The 25,566-nt window shown below is 37.6% G+C and overlaps 1 protein-coding gene across 7 annotated transcripts in view; it reads right to left on the bottom strand.

Annotated features, from left to right (window-relative positions):
• Positions 1-218: 218 nt before the first annotated feature.
• TNFAIP8 (TNF alpha induced protein 8) overlaps positions 219-25,566 on the bottom strand; it is a 70,531-nt gene continuing 45,183 nt past the window's right edge. For 5 of the 7 annotated variants that reach the window (XM_054055121.1, XM_054055115.1, XM_054055116.1 and 2 more), the window contains one exon: positions 219-3,440. In XM_054055121.1, coding sequence (XP_053911096.1) covers positions 2,875-3,375 — 501 coding nt within the window. In that variant the 5' untranslated portion in view covers positions 3,376-3,440 and the 3' untranslated portion in view covers positions 219-2,874. Of the gene's footprint in view, positions 3,441-6,042; positions 6,383-21,802; positions 21,881-25,566 lie in introns of those variants that run through there. The other 2 variants (XM_054055114.1, XM_054055118.1) reach the window with 2 other exon arrangements.

The following is a 25,566-nucleotide window of genomic DNA, read 5'->3' as shown; positions in this document are numbered from 1 at the left end:
TTTCAATGCCTCTAGAAGGCTATAGCATTAATTGAAATTCCACTTCGCTAACATATATTTGGATGATTTAGGCACTACTTATTAACTAAACATAAAAAGGATGTTAAAAATATGAAACACCTAAGGTACTGAGGTTTAAAAGCCTGTTGTAAAATGAATCCATTACAACTGGATTTTAATACATTAATTATTTTTATTCTATTAAAAGTGTTCAATCAGTTTACAGCAGAGTAGTAGCTTTATGCTGCCCATAATTGAACAGTACCTCTGTAACCTTTTTTAAGCTCAGCTAGACAAAGAACACATCAAGTTCTTGCTAAAGGGCTGATGCTTTAGGCTGATGCTTTAATATGACAACATATGTGTTCCCACTGTCTTGCAAGGAAAAATACTATCAATTTAGTTCAGATTTTTGATAATTAAAGCTGTTATTTCTGTATGCTATTGAAAATAATAAATTAACAGCTTAACTGCTATGTTCTGTTATCTATAAAGGTAGGTCTTTGGAAATCCAGTACATTTATTTTCTTTTGTCATTACAGAAGTCTCTTTGTAATTGAAAATGAATGCCAGACAAGAACTATTGTTACAGCATCTCCAAAGAATGTAACTAGACTGTGAGCTAAATATAACTTCTCCTAATTGTCAAGTTTTTATGCTTGTAATCAAATCTCTTTGAGCAACTTTCACTTTTTCTAGAAAGTATACGGCCAGATAATGCAACTGAGTAAGAAGGTACTGTATTCCTGAAAATATATCTATCTGGACTACATACACGTCAGTAGGTGTTCCTCAACAATGTAAAAAGATCATTTAAGACATTTTTGTCACGGAGAAAATTTAAATTTGATCAGTTAACACATTCTTGGTCTGGCTGAAGAAAATCTTCCGTGTTTACACAGCACGTACATATATTGCTCCTGGTTGTAAAACAGGTACTGTCCTGACATCCTTGCACTAACTGTTACCATTCCGTATACTATGCTGTTTTGGAGAACTAGAACATGATTTAGAAATAGAATTTGTAAAGCAAACTGTTTCAATTTCTAAAGTCAAGTTCCTTTTTATTCTCACCTCAGAGAGAACTAGGAAAGAAAACAGCTTTCTATTTCTAAGCGGAAGAAGGCTGTAGTCTTTAGAATTTGTAGGATTTTCCTCATGCTGTTGCATTTTTCCGCACAATTTTGATGGACAAATGTACAATGTGTTTACTTGTTAAGTGAAACATGGGAAGGGATCCTAAACTATATCCCATCGGATGTCATGCTAATAATATACATCCTAGCAAATTTTGGTGCACTATCCTGACATCAGTTCCTAGTCATTCCAGCCTAGTAATACATTTATTTTCTGTCTCTGCTAGACACTAGTGGCTTGTATATCATGAGTTCACATTTTGAACACACACTTCTCTGGCACCTTTCTTGGACTAGTGAGAGCCTAGTGACCAAAAAAAAAACAAACCATGAATAAAAGTGAACTTTCTCTCTTAAAAAAAATCAAAAATAATGCTGAAAGTACATGTCAGAGGCTGTGATTGCCAAGACAGGCCAGGTTTGTTCTTTATAATTAAAAATGCAACAAAGGAGAAGAAAAAGGCATAAAAAGTTTGGAGTGCAAATAGTCTTTGGTTTACTCATTAAAACAAAAGGACACAGCAAACAGCAAAAACATTCACAATTAAATAAACAGGAAATTCTTTATATGCTTCCAAAAAAAAAAAAAAAGTCTTCAGGTGTTTGAAATGTATTAAATTCATGCTTTAAAGTACAATACAGTGTCTAGAAAGTCACATTATTTTATCCCCAAGTCAGAGAGCAGATGAGGGAGAAAAAGAATGAAAGGTAGGAAGGGAGAAAACAAGAAAAGAATTTATTCAAGATGCCATTTTTCCATTAGTTAAACAGTATATAACACAACAATAAAACCAATTTCTATTTCTAGTTTAATTGTACACAAAGCAAACTGGCTTGGAATTTATTTTCAGATGATTAAGTTTTCTGAATTCACATCATCATACACATCAGCCTACTGTATAAAGTATAAATGACTCACACCTTTTCAAACAGAATTATGACCTCTTAGCAGGATTCTAAATATCTTAAGGAATTGCACAGGTCAGTCACTGTGTTCTACCTTATCACATAACATTATGTACCGCAGGTGTTTCCTAGGGAATACTTTTCCCCTGCTAGGCTATTTTACTGTAGCTTATTCCTCAAATAATCCCCATATATTCAAAGGAAGCAAACATCTGTGCAGGTCTATATACTTAGCCTTGCAGACAGGAAGTTTTCACCACTGAGCTGGAGATGAACAAGCCCATTAACACTCTACAACATCACTGATATTATTTAAAACTGAATGCTTCATAAGGGCAACACTAGGAAGCTGTGATCTGTGCAGGGAGCGTAAAAGACTAAATGATTCAAATACATATTTTACAAATAAGCCAAAGAAACTATAGAGTGTACTATTACCATGATAGTCTGTTACTAACATTACTGGGCTCTAATAATTGAAATAACTTTGTAAGTGTATGAAAGATTTGGGCTGTCTGACAGTTTATTATTTTGTTTTGTGTATCTTATCTTGCAAGACTTTTCCTCTAATTGGGCTGTTCTGTGTTATTGTCTTTATCCAGCTGTTTCTGTAGCAAAGCACAATAAAAGAAGTCATGTGCGGTCTTTCTCCCAGATGGGCTGTGAATAGCAACAGATAGCTCATAGAAAGGAATCAATTTAATAAAGATACTTTTGAAATATTTATCATAATGTAGAAAAAACACCTTTCTGCATGCTCCCTTAATCCTTCATAAATCAACAGTGTTCCATCTACAAATAATGCATAGGCAGTCAACTTTAATACAAGTACTTATATGTTCCCCTCATCTAGCATTTTGTTGACACCATCACAAAGTTTCTGCAAATGGAGTTTATATGGTCCAAAGGGATTGTACAAGGCAGCCAAAAATTCACAATCAGAGAAGTGATCAAACACATTGTTGACACGTCCATGTGACTTTGCAGTTAGGTGACGCTGAATGATTTCATGAAGTAGCTCCCTACAATCGTTTAACAGTTTGGACAAAAAATTCCTGTCAAAGGTATAATCCACCTGATGGAAACTGACCACGGTCTTAGCCAGCTGATGAACCTTCTTCTTGAACTTCTCCATCAATGCTATTTCATCCTGATTGAATTGGTTGTTCCTGTAGAGAATGGCCAATTTGAGGACTATCTTAATGAGATTTTTGATGATTTTCTCTGCTTCTTTTTTATTTTGTGTATATTCCTTTGTCACTCTGTAGAGCTCATCTAAAACATCACTGCTTGTATCATCGATCAAAGTAGTTGCTATTGATTTGGACACCATTTTTCCAAGGATCTTCTTTTGGGCCTGAATGGCCAGACTTTTGGAGTTGAAGACATCTGTGGCCACTGTGGGGGAAAAAAAAGCATGCGGTCAGTACTTCATAGCAGACATACTATGGGCAGTAAATTGAGGAACATTTCCATGTCGATCCATTCATGTTAGTCCTAATAGCTACCATAAAAATAATGCAAATTTATGCAGGTAGTTGCAGAAACCCCCATCTTTTCAATCCCTAAATCCCTGAAACTCTGTTGTCTTTAGGTTTGCAGTCCTTTAGATTGCTTTACTTTTCAGAAAACAGAAAATGAGATAAGACTTGATAAAAAATGGTTTAAAATATCTCTCTATCTGTCTACTTATAGATTGATGGCATTTCAAACGGAGTCAATAAACCTGCCCTAGGTGACCAGATGAGTAGTAAGTAAGTCTGACCTGATTCTCATATTCATAATGAAATCTGAAACCATGACTATCCCAATGTCATGACAATTACCACTGCTACTCAATGAGAAATAGCAATTCAGTGAACTGACTATTGTGAAACTTCTTCCTGCTTTTTTTCATGATCAGTAAATTCAGATCTCACACATGTAATATATTACATAAATATATGTATTTATATACATGTAAAACATAATAAAAAGTCCTTTGTCAGCAAACAATACTGACATTCTCTAGGTACAATCTCAAGAAAGTAGTTTTCAGAAAGAAAGGAAGTATAGATTATATGGAAAGGGAATTATTGGAATATATTATAATGTAATATAAAGGAAACATAGATTCCATGTCCTATACTTAAAATAGAAATGGCCAAAAATGAGCAGTCTAGGGTTTGCCATAAAACTTTCTAGAGTAACCTTATAAAGGAATCCTTCTGTTTCCTAGATCCTAGTAGATCTTAGAACACATTTCCACCTCCAAAACTCCATTTGCTTGCAGGAATATACCAAATGACTGGTTTCTAATTTCTCCAAATGCTTAACACTCTCTACCAACTTTCTTCCAGAAACTTGTTTTGTGAAGTGTTAATTCTCATGTTCTGTTGACAGTGACAATTATTTACAGCACGTTCCCTTTGCAGCACCATCCTCACTACAGCACATGTGAATCCATATTTGCTGAAGGAAAGCTTCACCTGTTTACATTTACTTCACATATGGAAGGTTTGCTCCGCAAACACAGAGGCTGGAATTTTTTTTTTTTTCCTTTTAAAGAAAACATAAATTCTGCAGATGCCAAACAGTAAGTCCCTGATTTTGGAAAACGCTTCCTTTTAACTCTTTGCATTTGGGCAGCAGGGTGTGTTCAGATGCAGGGTGTCTCTAGGGTTCCAGCAAACAGAAGGAAATGTCCCTTATATAACATGACACACAAATCTGTATTTTTTTCTTCAATAGTACCTTTGAAAAACTTAGTTACAAGCTCCTTTTTGTCATCTCTGAAACTTTCAAGCAAGTTTGTTCCTAGACTTTCAGTGCATACCTGTATGTGCGTTTTATACTATCTTTGCTATGTGAGGACACTCAAAACTCATTATCTACCTCAGCCAAAGCAGTTAAGATCACAAGATAGAACCTTTTCTCAGCCACAAAGATAAAGGAAAATGTTAAAGAGGCTAAGCAGTCAATCTGAACTGAAAACATTAGATTAAGTTTTTGTGCCTTTAAATATAAACCCACAACTTTACTATTCAAATAAAACTAATCCAAGTATTTCAAAACATGGTCAAATAGTAGAATTCAACAGCCAATGCTTTACAAAGCTCTAAAAATGAGTGATAGCTCTTTTCCTTCAGAACAGGAATATTTATTGTTCTTTCATAACTTCTATTTCTTAATGCCTTCCAATTCACTAATTGCACATGATGTCTTCTTTCTGGTAGTCCACAAAGATATATAGATATTTGTACTAATAGCAGTCACTGTTTCAAAGTATAGTCCATAAATTTGCAGAGAAAAACCGTCTCAATACCCTTTATATGTATTTTAAATTTTTCTTTTGCAGGACACTATAGGTATTCTTGTAAAATGTTAAATATATCACACAGAATTCACCACTGCAACTTAAGAGAAATCCATATAACCTGCCTCCAGCAAGTCACACAAACACTCATGTAGTATGGTTCTAACAACTTACATGAAACAACCTGCAAAGTATCCATTTCAAGAAACTGAAAACATAGCAGATTTCTAAAAACTTTACAGGTTTTCAGCAAAAAAACCTTTACGTTATGTAATTTAACATTTGACAAAGTGAAGCTCGACATGTAATTACGATTGCTAAGCAAAAGAGGAATTGCTTACTTACAAGAGGTGTTAAACTTTTAATGGCATTTCTCTAAATATGTCCAAGTTTTGAGACTACCCAGCACACCTATCTACTTTGCAATACATGAGAAGTCAGGTTCCCTGTGTTATTACATTGGTTCTAATTTAAGTGCTAAATATGTAAATTTCATACTTCAGTATTTTATTCAGTCTAAAAAGGAACTTGAAAACTGCCTGTATTTCATAATAAGAATTTTTCCTCATTGCCAGTGGCAGAGAGACATAAAATGTATTTCATAGTCAATTGCTTAAATAAAAGTCAGTTTAAGCAGTAAGATTATAGAGCATCTTCAGACCAAACATACATACTTCCTTAAAAAACAGTAAAATTATTACTTACTTGCTCATCAAATGGAACTGAAATTGTTAATGCTGACAGCAGAAAGAGAGGCAGCAAAACACCAGAGGTGAAGACTGGCCTGAGGCTTACTTACTGCTAAAGGCAACACACGTGCTTTGAAATGCTGTCAGAAGCTATCACAGAATGAATATGGGGTTTTCCCCCGTCACGGTTGGAGCAGCTCCCCTCAGCTACCTTTCTCCCCTGCCTGCAGTGCTTCATTTCGCTTTGGCACCTCAGAACGCAAAAATACATCACAGTGGTTTCACTTCCTTGAAAAGAGAGCTGAAAGGAAATTGCACTGCTGAGCAAGCAGCGCAACACCAATAACAGTTACTGCTAACTGACAACTGGAACAATTAGCAGAAGAGGGAGAAGAAGGTCCTGTGACTCGAAAGGGCAGGGGACATGTCAAGAAGAGGTTTAAACAATAATCTGTTACCTGGAGATGCAGATATGCGCATGTATCGGGGATGCTTGATTCACAGGTCACAGGGTGCTGGTGAGGGGCAGCCACTGGCCGCACACTTCATCAGCCCCTTGTTCCCATCATGAGGGCAGCCACGCATTCCCTTTATCAAACCTCTGACAATTTCAGATATCAGTACCTAAAAACAAGCCTGTAAATCCACATTTAGACGAGTCTCATTTTCCACGGTTTATTCTTTTAGAATGATTAGTCATCTTTTTAGAGTGATTACAGTAGCAGGTCAGGATGTATAAATCTTTGAACACACCTATTCTATTGACAGGTGCCATCCTTTCGCTTTTAACGGAAATGATGCCATTCCTCTAGTGGCCTACAGCAGACCCAGAATTCAAGCACTGATTTTAAGCATTTCACAGAGAACTTTTTCTGAAGACTGCTCTTTATAGCTCCTATTAATCTCCTGATTGTTTAGTGGAGCTCCCCCTCTGCTGAGGAGGGCAGTCCAAGGGGAAAGGCTTTCAGAAGAAATCCTGCCTCCATTACGTCAAAAATCACAGGATCATAGGGGTAATGGAGACAACTGCAAAGGCTCCTAATTTATGATGTAAAGGAGCAAACAAGTTGCTAGAGACTGCTTACTGTGGGAGTTTTGAGCTTATTAATTATGAAACTTCTTAATTTTGCAGCCATGAGTGTGCTTAATATTAAAATTTTGTGTGCTAAAGTCAATAAATATTGGACATGTAGCATTCTGGATGTGTTTTCTCCTAAATATTTTAACTTACACATGTTTTCCTTAAAACTGTAGTATAAGCTTTCAGTGAAAATTCAGAATTGTGGGTTAATAAGTTCTCATGAAACTGGCATAAAAGTAGGAGAGGGCTACTACTTATGGCTGCAACACTGACTTTTCCCTGACATAGAAGCCAGTACACCCCTTCTGTACTGTGGCAAATGCCTCTTACCAAATACCCTATTTCTCAACTCTAATTAAACTAAAAAAAAAAAAAAAAAGTTGAATCAGATTTCACTGCTGTAATTTAACGCAGAATATTTTTCCACAAGATGTAACATTTGATGGTAGATTCAACATAATTTGCAGTTGAGCGTGCTCAGTCTCATGTACATTGACACTAAATACTTGAGTCACTCAGTATTTTCAAGCTTGTTGTAATAAAGAAGGACCAGAAAAGAAAGCATCCAGTAAAACTTCCAGTGAAGCTTGTTAAATTCCATGGGCAAATTAAGAGCTGAGCTTTCTGACGTGAATTGCGTTTCTAGTCTACATACTCGTATGTTGATACAACAGTCCATGAGGAAGACAGAATGCGATTGTGAAGCCATTAATAACAACACTGCAGTGTGAGACCCAGTGGTCATTTCAGTGATTGACACACCATGTAGTGCAGCAGTACCTGGTGAGTGCAAGGTACAAAAATGGCAGGGCTTTTGGGGCAAGGCACAAAGAACACTTCATGGGATTAGGGGGAAAGAGGCAGCACAGACTGCGGCTCCATGCAGCGTTTAAAACACTGTTATCACACAGCTTTGAGAAATGTGGCAACTGGTTTCCTGCCAGACATCCTGTGTGGATGAGCATGTGCTAATCTACAAACTGCAGGCGAGAGCTATGGCTAGAAGTCTGTGCACGCTGTACGAATTGTATGTTCAGTCAGACTCCCGGTGTGAGAGACCATCATTTCCTTGGAGGAAGGAAACTTGAAATCAAGTGGGATTGACAGTGCTACGATCTTCAAGTGTATGTGACCATGAGACATGCAACTCCAAAATCATGAGATTGCCTACATATCAATATCTAGGCTGAGGCAATAAAAAAATTACGAAATTTCACTTTTTCTTCTGCCTTCTGCTTTCTGTGTCTTTAAAGGGCTACCCTTGTTTTCAAGAATGATAAAGGCCAGGAACATTAAAAAAATAAATACACGAGGTGTATAAATAAATGACTTCATGTATAAACACATGACTTCAGTTAAGGTAAAGCTCCTACAGTGATAAACTGCAAGAGCTAGCATCAGTGAATGAACAACTCCTGAGGTATAGAACAGGCAAAATAAGCGTCATAAACCTGTTACCAGGACTGTAACAATTTTCACAATGTACTTATTACCTGACGATAAGATTAAAAAATGAGTGGTAGGCCACAGACTATGAATTCTTCAGATATGAGTAATGTAAGTTGATTTTTCTAACTGCCATCATGATTTATACCTTCTTCTTAATAACCATGCGAGTAGGGGGTGAGTCATGGTTTCAGAGAATGTTTTTTGAGAGTTTGGTTTTTTTTTAAACAGAAGAATCAGTGTTTTGATTCTTATCTAAGTGCTTCGAAGTTTCCTGGGTAAAAGGTGTGTTAAATTTAAGCACAGATAAAGCACAGATAAAGTCCTTGCAGTGTAGAAACCATTCAAAAATGCAGCAATCATCCAGACGGTCACTTCAGCACATCAGCTGGTCTCTGCGTTCACAAGTTCTGTTCACGTGTTGGCTTTTCAAAAGCTGATGAAAACTGAACCTTGTACAAAACATGCAAGACCAGAGAGCGCTCTGACAGCCTTCGTTCTCCAACCTCAGACACTGGGAATGCAATTCCTAAGCTGCCTGATGGCAGCGGTGAGAAGAGACCAGGGTAGTCACAGAGTTTATTGAGGAAAGGACAGCAACAGGTCAGATAGCTTGGGAAAGCACCATCAGGCAGTGGAAAACCCAGAGGGCAAACAGCTAAGTGCAGAAGGAGGGGAAAAAAATCCAAACAAGGGCCCTATACAGTACTTATTTCTTCCACATACATCTCTGCTTTTTCTGATTCAAGTACACAAGGCCCTTATTTGAAAAGCAAATGTTTTATTTGGCACCTTGTTTTTAAAAAGGGAGATTTATATATGAATATCAATTTAACTAGAAAATAGTTTAAATGAAAATTTTCAATGCATACAAAGCATTCGTTCATAAAGGTAAGTAACCTTTGCCTACAGTTCTCTTAATAGGTACAGTAAATGGTAGTAAATTCTCACTCACCATAATCTTTACCAATTGAGCATATACTATGAGAATGTTAATTAGTCAACCAACGTGTACTGATTTTAACATTCACACTGGAAGACCTTCAAAAGAAAAAATACCCAATCTGAAGCCAAGACTAATGCATGGCAAATATTGCATGAGCAGGCTTACTGGATTTGGAAGTCAGCTCTAAGGCTGCAAGTCACCCTGAAGCACCAGATCATCAAGCAATTTTGGAAAAATATCTGGCTAATCAAGTATTTTTTGAAATATACAGTAAGTCTGATCTGCATATTCATTCTGAAAGTGAGCGTATATTCAGCACCAGGAACATGGGAAAGATAAAAGAAAAGCTGGCAAACACCACTGGGAACACCTTTTTTTACTTAATAAAACATCGCAGAAGTTATTGTCAATAGGTTTATAAAACACTTATGGTATTGTTACCTGCTTCCCAATTTTGATATTTAATTTCAGCCTTAGTGTATTAAAATGTCGAAAATTTGACCAGCAACATAAGATGACCCATTTTCTAGCCGCAAAACCAAAACCAATCAATGAACAGAAGAAAACAAAATATTTTTTTTTAATCAAAAGGTGAGAATTGCCAAAAAAAAGTACTTGGGGGTCAAGGCTGGGTAGTGTGGCAAGGAAAGATGCTATTTCCAAGAAGAATGTATGTGGAGAGTTTTGCAGTCCCATGAGAGTGGTTTGTGCCAACAAGTTATTCTGGTTTTACATGCCTGCGCTTCCCACAGCAACCCTGTGCATCACATGATGTGTACACTGTAGCTGATTTAGAAATTTAAAAAGCCTTCTTAAAAGCCCTTTTTTCCTAGAGCCTCTGCATGTGTTTTAATTAAAAGTGCAGCTTTAATAAGGAAAAAAAAATCATATTAACATCTGATGACTGCTCTTAAGAGAAGCCTATTTTAAAATATATTGGATATTAAACAGATAAAAGGACAGTCACAGAATAGGGTCATGAACTTAATTTGGTATTTCACTCCATTGCCACCATTTGTTATCCTTACTGGAATGTAACAACAGGTGCTGTGGTATTAAATATGCAGCCTGTATATTTCAGCTGTTGGTCATTTCAGGGCTACATCAAGTTCCTCTGTATCTACCAGGTGTCCACGCACACTCAGAAGTAATACTGCAGAAATCTCTTCATAGGGAATAAAGTGTATCTTAGGTCGTTCCTTATGATAAAGCAAATGCAACACACGTTTTGTATTTTTCTGTCCAGCCTTAGCAGCATGTACCAAACTGAAGCATGTAGACAACAGTGCTAAGATCCCTAACCCAAGTGGCACTTACAGTAAAATAATCTGGCCACTACAATTGAATATTTTGCCAAAAGTTAAAGATTAAAAAGAGGTCTCTACTTGCTCTTAAAACCATCTGGGCCAACAGAATGTCTATTCACAAAAAAAGCCCTTAGCTGTAGGCACAAGACAGAGAGTATAAGAGAAACGCTTCTAGCTTGAATCCAGAAAGAAAAGCCCCAAGACCAGCAGCCTGGGGAACTTTGAACGCAGTGCAGCTGTTTAAATATGACATGGAGGTAGAGGGGAAATTAAGAGGAAGTTTAAGACACATGTGACAAAAATACAATGAACTGAGAGGTCCAGACAAGATGGCAATCTGGCATGAGAGGAACAGGGAGCTCAATTACAAGGACAAGGTAGCAACCTGGCTGTCAAAATGTAAAATGTCAACATACGCATATTTTGAATACAGTGTAAAGAAAGCCACACCAGAGGCTTCAAGAGAGTTCAAATGACAGAAGGGTTTGTGAGTGATCTTATGATGGCTTTGAAAGCAGTTAATAATGTCTTCCCTGTATTTCTAGTTCTGGTTCTCTTTTCTTCTCAATGTAGATCCGTACACCACCCTGTATGTTTCTTGCAGACAGGATGGGACTCCCTCGGTATCTCTATTTCACTGTAACATGTTGAGAAGGCTGAATTGCTAGCCTGCACTTTGCTTATATATATATTTCTCTTTTATCTCCCACTGGTTGCCCTGAGAAACTAAATGACACCTGACTCACACACACATAATCTAATCTCTGTCTTGTCCTTTTCTAAAGAAACTTCTGAGGCACTTGAAGGTTGCCACAGCTACAGGCCAGATACAGAAAAAAAAAAATTAGTAGTGATTCCCAGGGCACTCAGTTCTCACGTGTCTAGTTAGTAAAACAGGTTATAAAACAGTAAAATTATTCCATCTAAGAATTTTACTTATCAAATACCAGCTGTATTTAGGACTGGGATGCTATTGTCACCTTTCAGCTCTTCTGCAGTTTTTAATTTTTCACAAAGGATAAGTTTTCTGGCATTAAATGTGTAGCTGTACATAGAATACATGTGTTCTGTACTCTTCTGCACCAATTACCCATGCTGTCTGTGATCATGGAGGGCTACACTTGCTGGCCATAGTGGTCTTTTCCACTGCTAATGTGCATTTCCCCTACTTTCCTTTTCCACAATGAGCAAAATAAATCAGCCCCTCAGTTCTAATTTTTCTCCCAATATTCCCTCTGTATCCGTACTACAAGTACCAGGACTTCCATCCAAATCTCCAGCCATGAAATCAATGATTGAAGGTGTTTTCTCCCCTTCGTTCCCTTGCTGTCAGTTCTGAAAGGGCTCCCAAAATGCACAGTCTTTTGGAGGCTTTCCTGTTTGTTTCCATTTGTTTTGCTTTGTATCTGGCATCTCCAGTTCAAAATCAATGCTCCAGACAGGTGAAAAAGTACGCAAAGTAGTTCTATACAGAAAATGTACCGGGAAAAACAACCCACCTTTAAAGGCTTTGTCTTAACATCATCTAAACTCTCAAGTACAAACTAAGACTGTCAAAAGAGAGGTCCACTTCCCCATGTACCTTAAGAGTTTAGCCTTGCTTTCATGAATGTAATTAAATTCTATTAGAATATAAAGCATAGGAAAACAAACAACAGATCTTTAAAACTGTTAGAAACTAGTTCTTCTGTAAAATTAGATCTTCTGGTTAAACATCATCTGTATGATGCTGCTATTTTCTTTTATGTCAGGAAGCAGTATTATTTGGATATAAAACTTTGATATCTAGCAAAGCACTAGCAATCCTATTTATTTTTAAATGTTGCAAATATATTTACTTACTAAAACCAGACAGTCTCCAGACATCCCTTTCAGCCTCAACTGTTCTGATTCTAGAAAACCTACATCTATTTGGTAGTTCAGTCCTCTAGGCAAGGTGTAGGAGATTAGGCATGCTGTTTTTTCACAGCAGTTAACTACTGCAGAATTTAAATGTCCAGCTTCTTAACTTTACTCTGGCATCAAACGGTATTTTTAAGTAGCTGATGAACAGCACTCTCAGCTATGATGGGCCATGCACCACCAGGAAAGGGTGTTGTAGCCTGAGATTTTCAGGATTATTACCCAAAAAGTAAAGAGGGAAAGCAAACTTGAACCCAGAAAAGGAAAAGCCTCAAGTGCTGAAAATAAACATAATCAATCTGAATTTCAATTAGTTAGGTTACATTTTTGCACTGAAATACAAATATCAACGGTTTCTCTTCACCTCAAGATGATACTGCTAGCCTCTCCTCCTGTACTGCACAGAATACTTAACAAGCCATAACAAATTGATTAACATCTAAATCCACAATTTACTTCTCTTTCAATTGATTATAACAAGAAGTGTTTGTTGCAAATGAAGGTTAGTTTAAACATACATCCAGGACAGTGATGTCTTGCATCACAGACTTCTAAATCTCTTATCTCCAGCACTGAGAACAAGTCTGTGAGCTCGGTGAAGACATCTCATCACAAATGTAGCCACAAAAGCCAAACTTCATTCTCGTCCCTTCCTGATGCATTCAATATTTTGCAAATTAATGGGTGATTGTTTCACGTCCTTTGTTGGCTTCTGAAGTAAAGCCTAAGTCATTATTTCTCAGTAAGTACTTTTAATATAACTGTTTTTAAGTGAACAGAAATATTCATTCATTTTCTCTTTTGCAAGTGGGAAAAAACAGCCCTTAGCATCAGTAGCTGAAATATTTGCTGGTGTCATTTACTTGCTTTTGCTAATACCAAACCAAAATTTTCTTCGTTCCTTAAATAAAACTATCCTTGTAGGATAGTTTGGTAAAGTAGATATAGTAAAAGCAAAAAGAGATCTCATGAAAGCTTTAAGTTTTAAAACAACAACATTTCGGCACTTTTCGAAGTTTCCTACACACCTTGGTGAATTTAATTAAGTGGAAACTTGTCTCTGCATGCACTGATTAAGTGCTTTACTAATTCATGAACAAAGTGAAAAGTAAACATTTTGTGATCAAGACTTGAGGGTACCACATTCTCAGAGGTCCATTGAAATCACTGGTCAGCTACAAATGCTTAAGAGAAACCTGTAAGTACTGACCTTCACAGATATGTAAAATACATCTCAGAATATGTCCCTGGGTTTCCATTTACAAACCTTTCAAGTATAAAGGCTTTAAATAAATGAAATGCTAGCTCCTACTTTACTGCAATTTATTCTTATTACCGTAAACTGCCAGCAAGAACAGGACTGTCTGCAGACAACCCAACATTTGTGTATTGTATGTCAAACTTGAATGCAGGTTGCCCTATTGCTATGCAAACCAGTCTTGCTGATCTTTCATTACTAATCTGCATAGTTACAGACATCAATACTGAATTCTGCAAAAGGCAGGGGAAAATAATTTATACAGCGTGTATTCAAATCTTTTTGCTTCTGCTGAAACAGATGTGCGTGAAGCTTTTGGATCCCAGGTTCCCCAGACTGAATCTGCCATGCCATGGCACAGGCTCTCTGCTCACTGGTAGCCAGTCAAGCACTAGAAACGAACCACAAAACATAACTGTGACAGGAAATCTACTGATGAATCTGAATCAAACCACATCTCAACGGAGGCAGGGAATCTTATGAAGAAAAACAAAATTTATGAGAAAACATCTTGAAAGGATGAACGTAGAATGAAACTCTCAAAGGACAGGTTTCATAGTTTCCTCCTCGCTCAAAACAACACTATGCCCAGCAGATAGCAGGTTTAAGAGTTGTGCTTTTGCTGACATTACTGTTAAAAGAACCAAGTCACTGGCAGTTGCATTTGCATCACTAATCCTACACCAAGTGTAGTCATGAAGGAGATGCATCCACAGAAGTGTACACCTAACATTAAAAAAACCACAAGTAACTTGGCAAATCTACTGATGCAGACAGAGAAAACATGAAAGCATGTAACTTCCAGATTTCCCACAGTACAAAATAAATGTTAATGTCAATATGTCTAAAACTAGTGTTCAGACTGATGCTATTTATTAATGCAGAAACACTCAGTTTAAGCACTCAAATTTCTCACGAAGTCACATACAGCAACTGTTACTACTAACAGTTCTATTACTGGATCCTACTGGATCTATGAATTATCTGCCCAATAAGCAAACATGAAAAATCAATCCTTAAATATGGAAAGTTATTTTGGCTTTAAAGCTATTATGAAATATATGAAACTATTTTTAGTTTACTACTTCTTCTATTGAAAGTCATGTACAGAAAAAGAAAAACAGAAGTTGTTTCACAAATCAGCATATAAATCAGCAAGCTCTTTCATACCTCTTTGTGAAATGGTATCCACTCACCACATTTTGTAATCTAATTGTAACAAAAATATCAGTCCAGAAGGTTGAAATAACACCTGCAATACAGTTTTATTACCTAAATGTGTTCATATAGACTCCAAATGTCTGAGGAATGAGGGGGGAGGGGAAGCAATTTTCTTCTCAAAATGCAGTATTTAAGAACCGTTATGAAAGTGTAACATTTAACAGAAGATTTGACCAAATGATAAATCATTACTGATGATAAATTGTGTTTGTTTTGGTATAAAAATTATAAATTACAATTAGTACTTGAGTGTTACATTTTCCTTACATTATCCCTGACACGTGTTACAAAATGCTCATTATTCTTAGAAGCCATTCACTTAGCATGTTGCTATACTTGGAAATAATACTGACAAAGAATACAGCCTTTCCAAATGTAGGTGCAAGGCCGTTCTTAGCCAGACACTTATTTTGATTCTCCAGAGATTTAGTGACTTTGGTTCTGTCCTCGCTCTGCCTCATCTATGACAGTGCATAGTTCGCAAATTCCTCAAAGAAAGTAACTTGAGAATCTAAGAAAGACTGTAATGTAGCAAATGCTGCCATCAGCAGATAAATGGAAGGAAGATGGGGAAACTAAGTCTCCATTACAACAATCAATTCCATAAGATGGAAAAGACTGGTGGAATTTACAAACAAAGTATAATAGTATTTTCCCATATGTGGAGTACTGTGTCCGGTTTGGGGCTCTCTGGTATGTCTCCTAAAAAGGAGCTGACAAACTGAAGCAGGTCCAGCCACAAAGATGGTTAGGAAGTTGAAGCACATGATGCACAGGACAGGCTGAGTTTTGGGTTTGCTCACCCTGAAGACTAATTGCAAGCAAAGCTGCACCAAGGGGAATTCTCATTAGGAATGATCACCTACATAGCAAGGGTGGTCAAATATGGGAATGCATTGCTAGAGAAGTTGTGGGACAACCACTCTTGAAGACACTGTCCACTTGACTGGAAAAAGGCTAGGCAATCTCTTCTAAATTTAATTTGGATCCAACTTCAAAGCTGGCTCTGCCTGAAGTGGAACGTTGTGCCCAATGTCCTCTAAAAGTTCCCTGCAGCCTCAGTTAATCTATGATTCTTTCTGTCGACGAGATAGCTCAAGGGACTGTATCTTATTTGAAATTAAATACAAGTCTTGCAGTTCGCTATGGATTAAAAGATTTGATTGCATAAGTATAATTATATTAATGGAATTTTCTCAAAGCAATCTAGCACTCAACCCAACAATCACAGCTAAATGATTAACCTGTTAAGAGTTTCAGTGATTCCCTGAAGTAACCTATCAGCTACAGCTAGTGAGTATCCTGCTCAAACTACCACTTAGCTTCCTCATCTGCTCCAACTGCATGAGGAAGAGATTGCTAAATATGTGGGGTACAAAGTGTTGTGCAGAAGACAACTGCTCCATATGGACTCCAAATGTGGTATACAACAAAAAATACTAGTTCAACCCATTCAGTTTTGAGCCTATTCAAGAAACAACAAGAGTGGCTACCTAATCCATTCACAGACAGATTATCTTAAAGGATACCCTAATTTGGCCAGGAAAATAAAACCAACCATTCTTGTAATTTTTAAAGGGAGAGATGCAGAGCTGCTTCAAGAGTCTTCTGGTTTAACAGCCTTAAGTCAGTGTTCTTGTCAAGAAATTCAAGTGCCCACATGTAGATGGAGCTGCAGCAGCTGAACTACAAAACCATGGCATTTGTATTCTTATTCTCAAAGTCCTAAAGCCCTTTATCCATTTCCTATATCTTGTTTCATTAAATTTACAATCCTCTGAAGTAGACTGAAATATCTAGCAGTTCTGACTTTCCTGTGTACTGTGGTCTTATTTCTTCTGTTGTTCCTTCTTCATTAAGGTGTTAGCTTCTTTCTTTTCATTTCACCCCCACTATTGGCACCACTGGTAATGCTTTCCCCATGCATATCTGATATAGTATTACAATGTCTGCTTAGAAATAATTATTTCTTTCTAATTTCCTATAAGCTTACTTCTTTTTTTTTCCTTCTTTCCTGTGATATATTTTGCCTTTCACCTGTCCTATTATTCTTGACTTCTACTAATCTGTGGGAGAGATTACATGAAATGCCAAATTGTTGAGCATTGCTCTGATTTATAGAGCTGCAAACACTATTATTTATGACCCCAGCAATCTTTTAAGCCTCTTCATCAGCAGCAGGCAAGTTACTGTGGAATAAAAAAAATCCTCAGATTGACTCATCTAGATCTCTGACACAGACATCTCATTTCTGTTTAATCGTATTGTTTTCATGCATTTTATTCCGATTATGCCTAAAACGGTCTGTAACTTGAAAAGTTAACATGAAATGGGACTTTAATCAGCTGGTATGTATTGCATTTATGTATGGATAATGCACTACTTGCACAGTTTGGATCTCTCTTTTCACTGTCATAAAAGCATAAAACATTCTAAAAAATGCTAGCTTTGGAGATAGTGAGATGGAGAGCTATATATTAAAGAATTCTGTACATGTTGAGGATGGAATAAGTAGCCTGTAAGAGCACAAGAGCAGACAATTTGTTATCTAAATTAACACAACTCCACCCTAGAAAACTTTCACACAATGAGAGGTGACTGCAAAATGTCAAAGCAAAACCAAGATTACTTAGAGGAGGGAGTACTGACTTCTGAAAACAGTGAGTGCTCTGTGATTTTATAACCCCTGTGTGTCTGTTCTGAGCTCTAAAAGGAACAAAACAGGTGAGCTCATTCCTCAGTAATCTCATTTGGATTAAAAAATGCTAATTGTGTCTAAAATAGTTTTAAGCACTTGTAGGAATGCAGAAATCTCTCTCTCCCGTGAAATGTGGTACTTAAATCTGAGTATGATAAGGGTGCAATGCAGGCTTTCACTGCTTCCGAGTTTGTAATACAATATCTATTGTTTCACAGCCTATGTATTACATTTATTCTGAGAGAGGTTATTTTACTTTTGCTTTGAGGTATTATATTTATCTCCTTTTGTTTTCAAGTATACAGCGTAAAACCTGTAGAATGAAGCTGAAATTTTCTGAAGCTTTTCATAAATTACTATTTCTTTCTATTGAAGAAGTACTATGTAAGGAATGCATTAACACCACAAAAATTTTAACTGGTATTTGCATGTATTTAAAAAGATATATTCATGATACATACTTCTAATATGACAGCATCACTGACATTTCCTTCAGATCGCAGAAAAGAATTAAGTCAAAAAACAGCCTGAAAGCTCCCTTCCTTGGTATACAAACTGCTACCACGCAACACCAGATTGAAATCATGCCATGTAATTATATGCTATAGTTCTTTGTTTCACGCTTTCTGTTTCATCCAGGGCAAAAGCAACTACAAGAACATGTTCCACGGTTATTTATATCATGACAGTTGTTGGAGCTCGCAAATGCAATACAGTTTGATGCCATACACACACCAACACACACATGCACACTCGCATATTTACCACGGCACTGTGCTATACAGATGAATACAAAGATTGTTCAAATGTTACTAAGCAGCATGAAGGGAGAAACAAAACTGTTTCATGCTGCCATTCTAATAGGGACCATGCAGAGATCAAAGGCAGAAGCTGTAAAGCCCAGATACATTGCTGCATACACCACATACAGTACAAAATACAGTGAAGTAATTATTGTCTTCTAACAGTATCCTTTTACTCTCAGTTTCTGCTAAAAAAAAGAGCTCTGACTTGAGGTCAAAGCTCTACTTTTATTCAAATCATTAAAAAATTAAAATCCTCAGGAGCTCCCCATGCAAAACTGACCTTGATTTGGCGTTTTGCTGTAACAACGAGTATAGTTCATTTATACAGTAGTTAAACCTATTGTCTTTGATTGTGTTATGCAGGTTTAAAAAAAAAATACACTTTAACCTATTAAAATCCACTTTTATAGAAATCCTAAGGTTCTCCAAATACTTTGATTCACTTGTATGAAGTAACTGGAAGTGAAGTATTGCTCACTTCAGCATCAGATCATTGCCCAAACACACACTATGTTTGATGCCGTTACTATGCCCTCAACCCTCCTTCTTTTTCATTCAGGCTTATCTTCCAACATATGGTCTGAGAGACGTGCCTGGAAGCTGCAACTGGATTTCAGAGCCCATCATATAGCCCTTTAATAGCTCCTGACCAGTGATGCTTCTCTGGTCACCTGAGCATCTCTGCTTTAAGGAAAACAGAAAATTCTGCCTTTGCTTACAAACAGTAAAATAACATTTTTTCCTGTACCTTTCTCCCTCTTTCACTTTATAGCATGTAGCATATTAACCACTGTACTTTCAATGCTAGCTCTGGCCTTGAAATGTACAAAATTTGATAAAATAACTATTTTATAGTTGTCTAAATGTAGTCTCCTACTCTCTACCCCCTCCGTAATCAGTCACAGATCTTTAGTTTATCTCTACTAATTCCCAGGGCGGGACTCTTAATTTGTGGCTAAGTCAGAGGATGATGTTCAGACTTGCACCTAAAGGAAAAATCAACGACCCTCGCCTGCCGTAAATCACTTAAAAGATTATATATCCTCAATATCAAAAAGCTAGAGCCCCAAATTCAGTTTGAATTTGTGATGCTTTATTTTTTTTTAATGCAAAAACATAGTTTCTTGATGAAACACTGTTAGTTTAAAGATTCTGAATGCCTATTTTATGGCAGGTACACTGTGCCACTTCAAATCCACAGGTATTTGTCTGTTTTTTTCAGTATTTTGATCAGTGATCTTTCATGCTATGTTCAATCAGACAAGGTAAAGCAGTGTAAAAGCTCCAGTTCTACTTATTGACCTGTTAATCCTAGTCTTTATTCACATACATAATAAACCCCATTTTCTCATATGCCTTCTAAATTATTCTGTTGCAGGTGGGAGTGTATATAACTGCAAATACATTTACAGACTGACTGAAAAACCTTCTCAGTGATATCTGTAAATCATCTTACCACAAGAGCTACTGTTTTTATTTTCCATTCTAACCTACTAAAATCACAGGCTATCAAAACCCAAATATTTTCTCAGCTAAAAATAACCAAAAATCTACCCTTTCTTTCCTGTCTCAGCCACCTGCTCCAAATGCTTTTTTCAGCTAGAAGATCTTGGTGTTTCAAACGAATTGCATAGAAAGGAAAAAAATATTTTCAGAGTATTTTACGAATCTGAGTCACTGAAGGTGGTAACAACCTTCTCTAAACAAGAAAAATGTACATTTCAAATACAGCCAACTTGGTAAAACTGTCTGGAGCTTCCTGTATGTAAACCAGAGGAACCTTCATGCTATGGCATGCATGCTGATCTCTCCTGCTGTGTAACTGAGGGAGAATATTCATATTGCCGTATTCTTATTAACATATTCTCTTTTTTGAGCAGTTCCTATAGAGAAATATTTCTTTCAGTTCTGCTTTTGAATAAATCTGTCCTACAGAATCTTCTTTTTTTTTAAAAAAAAAAAAAGAAGAAAAACTGTCTTCTAGTTCATCTGCTTATTTGATGAGAAGAAAGAAGTAAAAGAAAAGAGAGAATATTGTTATAATTTTTATCAAAACACAGGCTATCATGTTCAATACTGACCAGGTTCTTATCTGCATTATTAGCATTAAGTTTTATTCAGTCCAAGCTGACTTTTCTGCAAAACAATATACTCTTACGCAAGCAAGCAAATAGGTGTCCCTGGTAATGTTATTCTTCAAGTAGGGGAAGTTGCACAGAGTGTGAGGGGAAAACCATCTGAAATATTCTGAAAACTTCTTGTTTTCACCAAATACAAAACACTTCGGTTGCCTTACTGCTTGCTTATTTGTTGGGGTTTTCATTATTTTTCTTAGTCATACTGGATCTCTGTAAGTTTGAGTCTCCCTAAGGACTACTTGTAACCATGGAACACCAATTCAGTTCTAAGAAATCCAGTGCATAACCCCACTGCTGCCCTGTTCCCTCTTCTGCATAAATGCTCTTTTGTACATAGGCACTTTCAGGAAATTGCCCTCCGCCTCCCCCGCTTGCTCCCTACTGTCCTGCTCTGGCTTGCACTCCCTCCCAATCAACACTAGTGAATAATTGTATTTTTGTTGGAGCACTTGCAGCTCCTCCACACCTTTCACTCTAGAAGCCGTAAATGAAGCCCTGTAGCTCTGGCACACTCCTCTCGGCTTTAACACACACACACACACACACACACACACGCAGGCACACGCAGGCAGGCATGCTCATTCGGACAGGGAAGTAAGAGGCATCAAACTTATTCCCAAAATTATGGCCTTTCTCTTCTCCCTCATGCAACTTCCTCTTTTGCCGAAAAATACAGCACTTCCAAACTAAATAAATCTTCCTCTTTCGATATTCTACCACCAGTGTTTTGAAACACCCTTTCTCCCACTTATTAGTGTTACACACACAAGTAAATTACCACTGCTGGGACAGATGCATATCCCTGGGTGCCGGCACTTCGGTCATTTCAGTGAAATCAGCAGGACAGTTTTGCCTCCCCTTTGAACACCCAAAAGCTAAAGCAAGCAAAAACTCTCCTCCATGCGCATAAAAGCAGTGCTGGCGACACGAGCGTGCAACTTTCCTCTCGCGTGAAAACAGTTAAAAACCATACCTTCCTTGGGGTCATCAGCCTCCGAACTCATGGTATCAGCGTGAGGCACTGGGGACCAGATTACAGCTGACCTGCGTGCTGAGAAGGAGCCGCAAGTCAAGTTCTCAGAGGGGAAAAAAAAAAGGGAGGAAAAAAAACCCAAACCAACAGAAAGAGGGTTGGGATTTTAAGGGGAAAAGTCTATGAAATCAGCAAATCACAACTAAGCTACTTGAAAAGGATCCCGCCCCTTTCTCAGCTGCACACTAGCGACTGTCTGGAAAACCAGCACCTTCACAGAAACCCTCATTTTACTCGCCAGCAGTCACCGTTTATGCATTTTATTCTCCCCAGTCTGTAGGAAGGGTGGAGTTTCACTTGTTGCAGCTTGCCAACGTGGTATGAGAAAGCAAGCAGGGGAGACCAAAAAAAGCCCTGAGAGTGGAGCAATGTCTGATTGTGGGAACTGACAATCAGATTGGGGATCTCTTAACTTGCAGAAAAATCTAAGTTAAATAAATTATTTTTTAGGCCTAAATTGTACATTTCAACACTGGTTACTATCTGGAATTAGTTCTGTAGTCTCCGTAATTACACTGACTCATACAGGATGACTAAATACGTGCTTAAGAGATGAGAAGCAGCAGCTTTCTTTCAGGTAGTTTAAGCCAAATAATTATTTTTTCTTTCACTTATGCTCAGGTCATGGTGCTGTCTACCCTGGAAGGCACAAATCTCCTTTCCTTCTGGAAAAAACTACCTGATTTCTTCCTGCTGCAGCCCTCTGCATCCTCATTTTTAACTACGACATAATGTTTTACAACACAGCAAGAGAACATGTCGTCAGAGCAAAATTGGGGGGACTTATTTGAAAGTCTATTTGCTGATTTGCACAGCCTCCAATAAAATCACAGCCAGCAGGAACTACGTTTTCCTACTTATTCATTTAACACATTTTTAGTACAGTGAACAGGACAAAACCTCAGTGGAAACGTGACTGCTCAGACAAAAGGAGAGGCGTGATCTCTCAGGAGAAGTTCTGACGGCGCTGCTAGGTCTGACGTGCAATCAAATTCCCACCTACCTCCCCATCACAACTTTAAGTGATTGTGCCGGAAGGGTTGTCAAGGTCTTCGTGGAAGTAATGCTATTAACACTTAGCAAGCGCGTTACTGAAGTCAAGTAGAAATAAGCATATTTCAAAAGTGCCAAAGCTGTCAGCTGCACAAAACTGAGGTACATCAAAAAAAGGGAAGCATTTCACATTGTAACATTCAGCTGTATTCATCAGAGTTTATGAGAAGACTATAAGTAGATAGAATGGTCCTTTAAGTAAAAGGTACAGTCAGGAAAGGCAATATGAATTCTTCAGCCATTGTAAAGTTGCTCTGCAGGCCGGGTAAATAATGCTTTATAACGCGAGCAAATTTTGTCCTGTTTTGAGTCATTTTATTAATGATGAGGGCTATCTTTTGCTGTGCACTTCTCTCATGATTAAGAAAAGCAAAGCTTATTTTAGTTAAAAATTCTTGGTTAAACTAGCCATTTTTTATTTTTCAATAGGCACAGCTCCATAGGTCTTTTGAGGGCATTCCAACAGCTACCTGTCTAAGGTAAGGGATGAAACTACCTCACCTCCAGAGAAAAGATAGTTATCGAAGCATTCAGACTGATGCTTGGATCCCATGATGAGTTAACAGCCTGGAAGCTTGAAAAATGTCTTTAGTTGTGAACTGTGAATGTGATATGGAGAAGAAGGAAGAACAAAAAAAAAAAAAGAATGACAAAAACCTCTAAAAACAGATTTTATACACATAGCTAAATTTCATAGGGTAGATTCTCTTAAGGGGAAAAAAAATAGCATCTTCCTAAAATGAAGGGCTTTAAGCCCACCACACACTTGAACAGATGCTGTCTCAGAGGGGAGAACAGAATTCCCAGTGGAAAATTAAACCTTTTGTGTGCCACAGGCACTCAAAAATAGGTTAACATTCTAAGTTTCAGTGGCTAGAAGTCTGAAATCCAGGAGCCTGGGTAAGACAAGGGGGTAGAGTGAAGTGTGGTCCCTTACAATCTCTCTGCTGAAACAAAAACTTATGATTTTACAGAAAGATAAGTTATTGTTTTGTTTTGTTTGGTTTGGTTTTTTAGCTCATCATTTGTAAATTGTTCCCATTTCTGCTAACAATAAGGCAGGGCTTACCATACAAAGAAAAGGCCATAGCCAGGCCTTGGCTTACTACAGCCATGTGCAGGGTATTGTAAGAGGATGTGTAGCTTTGTCAGCACATCCCCAGCCCAGCTCAAAAACCTGCTCATGTTTTGTGCCTCTGAGACAACTGTTTACAGAAGAGTTTTCTTATTAGATACACAGGTGGCAAATCACGTTACATCTTTTATAAATATTTAAACTAAACAATAACTATATCAGAAGCCAAAAATTGGTGCTAAAATTACTGCCCAGAAGATTCTGAAGCTCAATACTGAAATGTCATAAAAGACTGTAGTTTTTTGGTTCATTTAAAAAAACAGGAAGCTCAACTACTACATGAAAAGTATCAGAAAAATTTCAAGAGGAGGCAGCTGCCATGGAAGCAAGAATAAATCTTGCTAAACCCTGCACAGCCCCAAAACAGTTCTAAAGAAGGAAGTGGTAATGTAATACTTCAGACATTATATATTCATGTTTTTTTTATTAGAAAACAATCTCCCAGTGTTTGATTAATGGAATTAAAGTTATCTGTGATAACTTCTTCTCCTCCAGACTGTCATGTTCAATGGATTGCAAACCTCTCAACAATAAAGATGTGGCTTATGCCCAACTTCAACTCCTCACTACAGACAATAGCTACCAATCACTTTCTCCTTCCACTTAAACTCCTTATCTTTTGCCGGCTGTAAGTGCATCGAGTTATTTGAAGCCACATGACAGAACTCTGATGTGTGGCTGAGGAAATCTGGGTTTCCCATCCTACTCCCAGCTGTGAGACAAAAGAAGCGTGCAAGTACCCTGAAAGATCATAACACTCAAAACTGCAGGTATGAATCACAGACTCATAGAATGGTTTGAGTTGAAGGGACGTTAAAGATCACCTAATTCCAACTCCCCTGCCATGGTTAGGGTCACCTCCCACCAGACCAGGCTGCCCAAGTCCCCATGCAACCTGGCCTTGAACACCTCCAGGGATGGAGCAGCCACAACTTCACTGGGCAACCTGTGCCAGTGCCTCACCACTCTCACGGGGAAGAACTTCCTCCTTATGTCTGGCCTAAATTTTCTTGTCTCCAATTTATAGCCATTGCCCCTCGTCCTACCACTACATGCCTTTGTAAAAAGCCCCTCCCCAGCTTTCTTGTACACCCCCCTCTTTATGCTATGCCAATATCCATGTGGTAGAGATTTTCTTTCCCATGACGTAGCAAGGATGGATCAGTGATGAGAAAGTAGAAGTGTTGTATTACACTGTCACATGCAAGACCATGTAGTTAAAGTACTAGCTTTCACAGTACTGCTACAAATAAAGCTTTTCAACCAGCTGTTTGCGTGGAGTAAACTCAAAGATACTATACTTGAGTGTATAACCTAGGGATTATGTAAATTTTGCCATTTAGTATTCACACAGTAATAAAAGAAAAGCTTATGCCATCTTTGTAGCCCAAACAAATCATACCTATTTCTGATACATAAATTTTTTACTCTGAACTCTCCAATGGGTGTGTATTACAGGCAGATAATACAAGTTTTCACACAGGACAAGGAAGATTTTGGACACTGTCCTGAAGCA

Source organism: Cuculus canorus, chromosome Z, assembly GCF_017976375.1.
Source record: "Cuculus canorus isolate bCucCan1 chromosome Z, bCucCan1.pri, whole genome shotgun sequence".
Taxonomy (NCBI): domain Eukaryota; kingdom Metazoa; phylum Chordata; class Aves; order Cuculiformes; family Cuculidae; genus Cuculus; species Cuculus canorus.
Note: the sequence above shows the minus strand (reverse complement) of the source record. Positions and strands in the feature narration are given on the sequence as shown.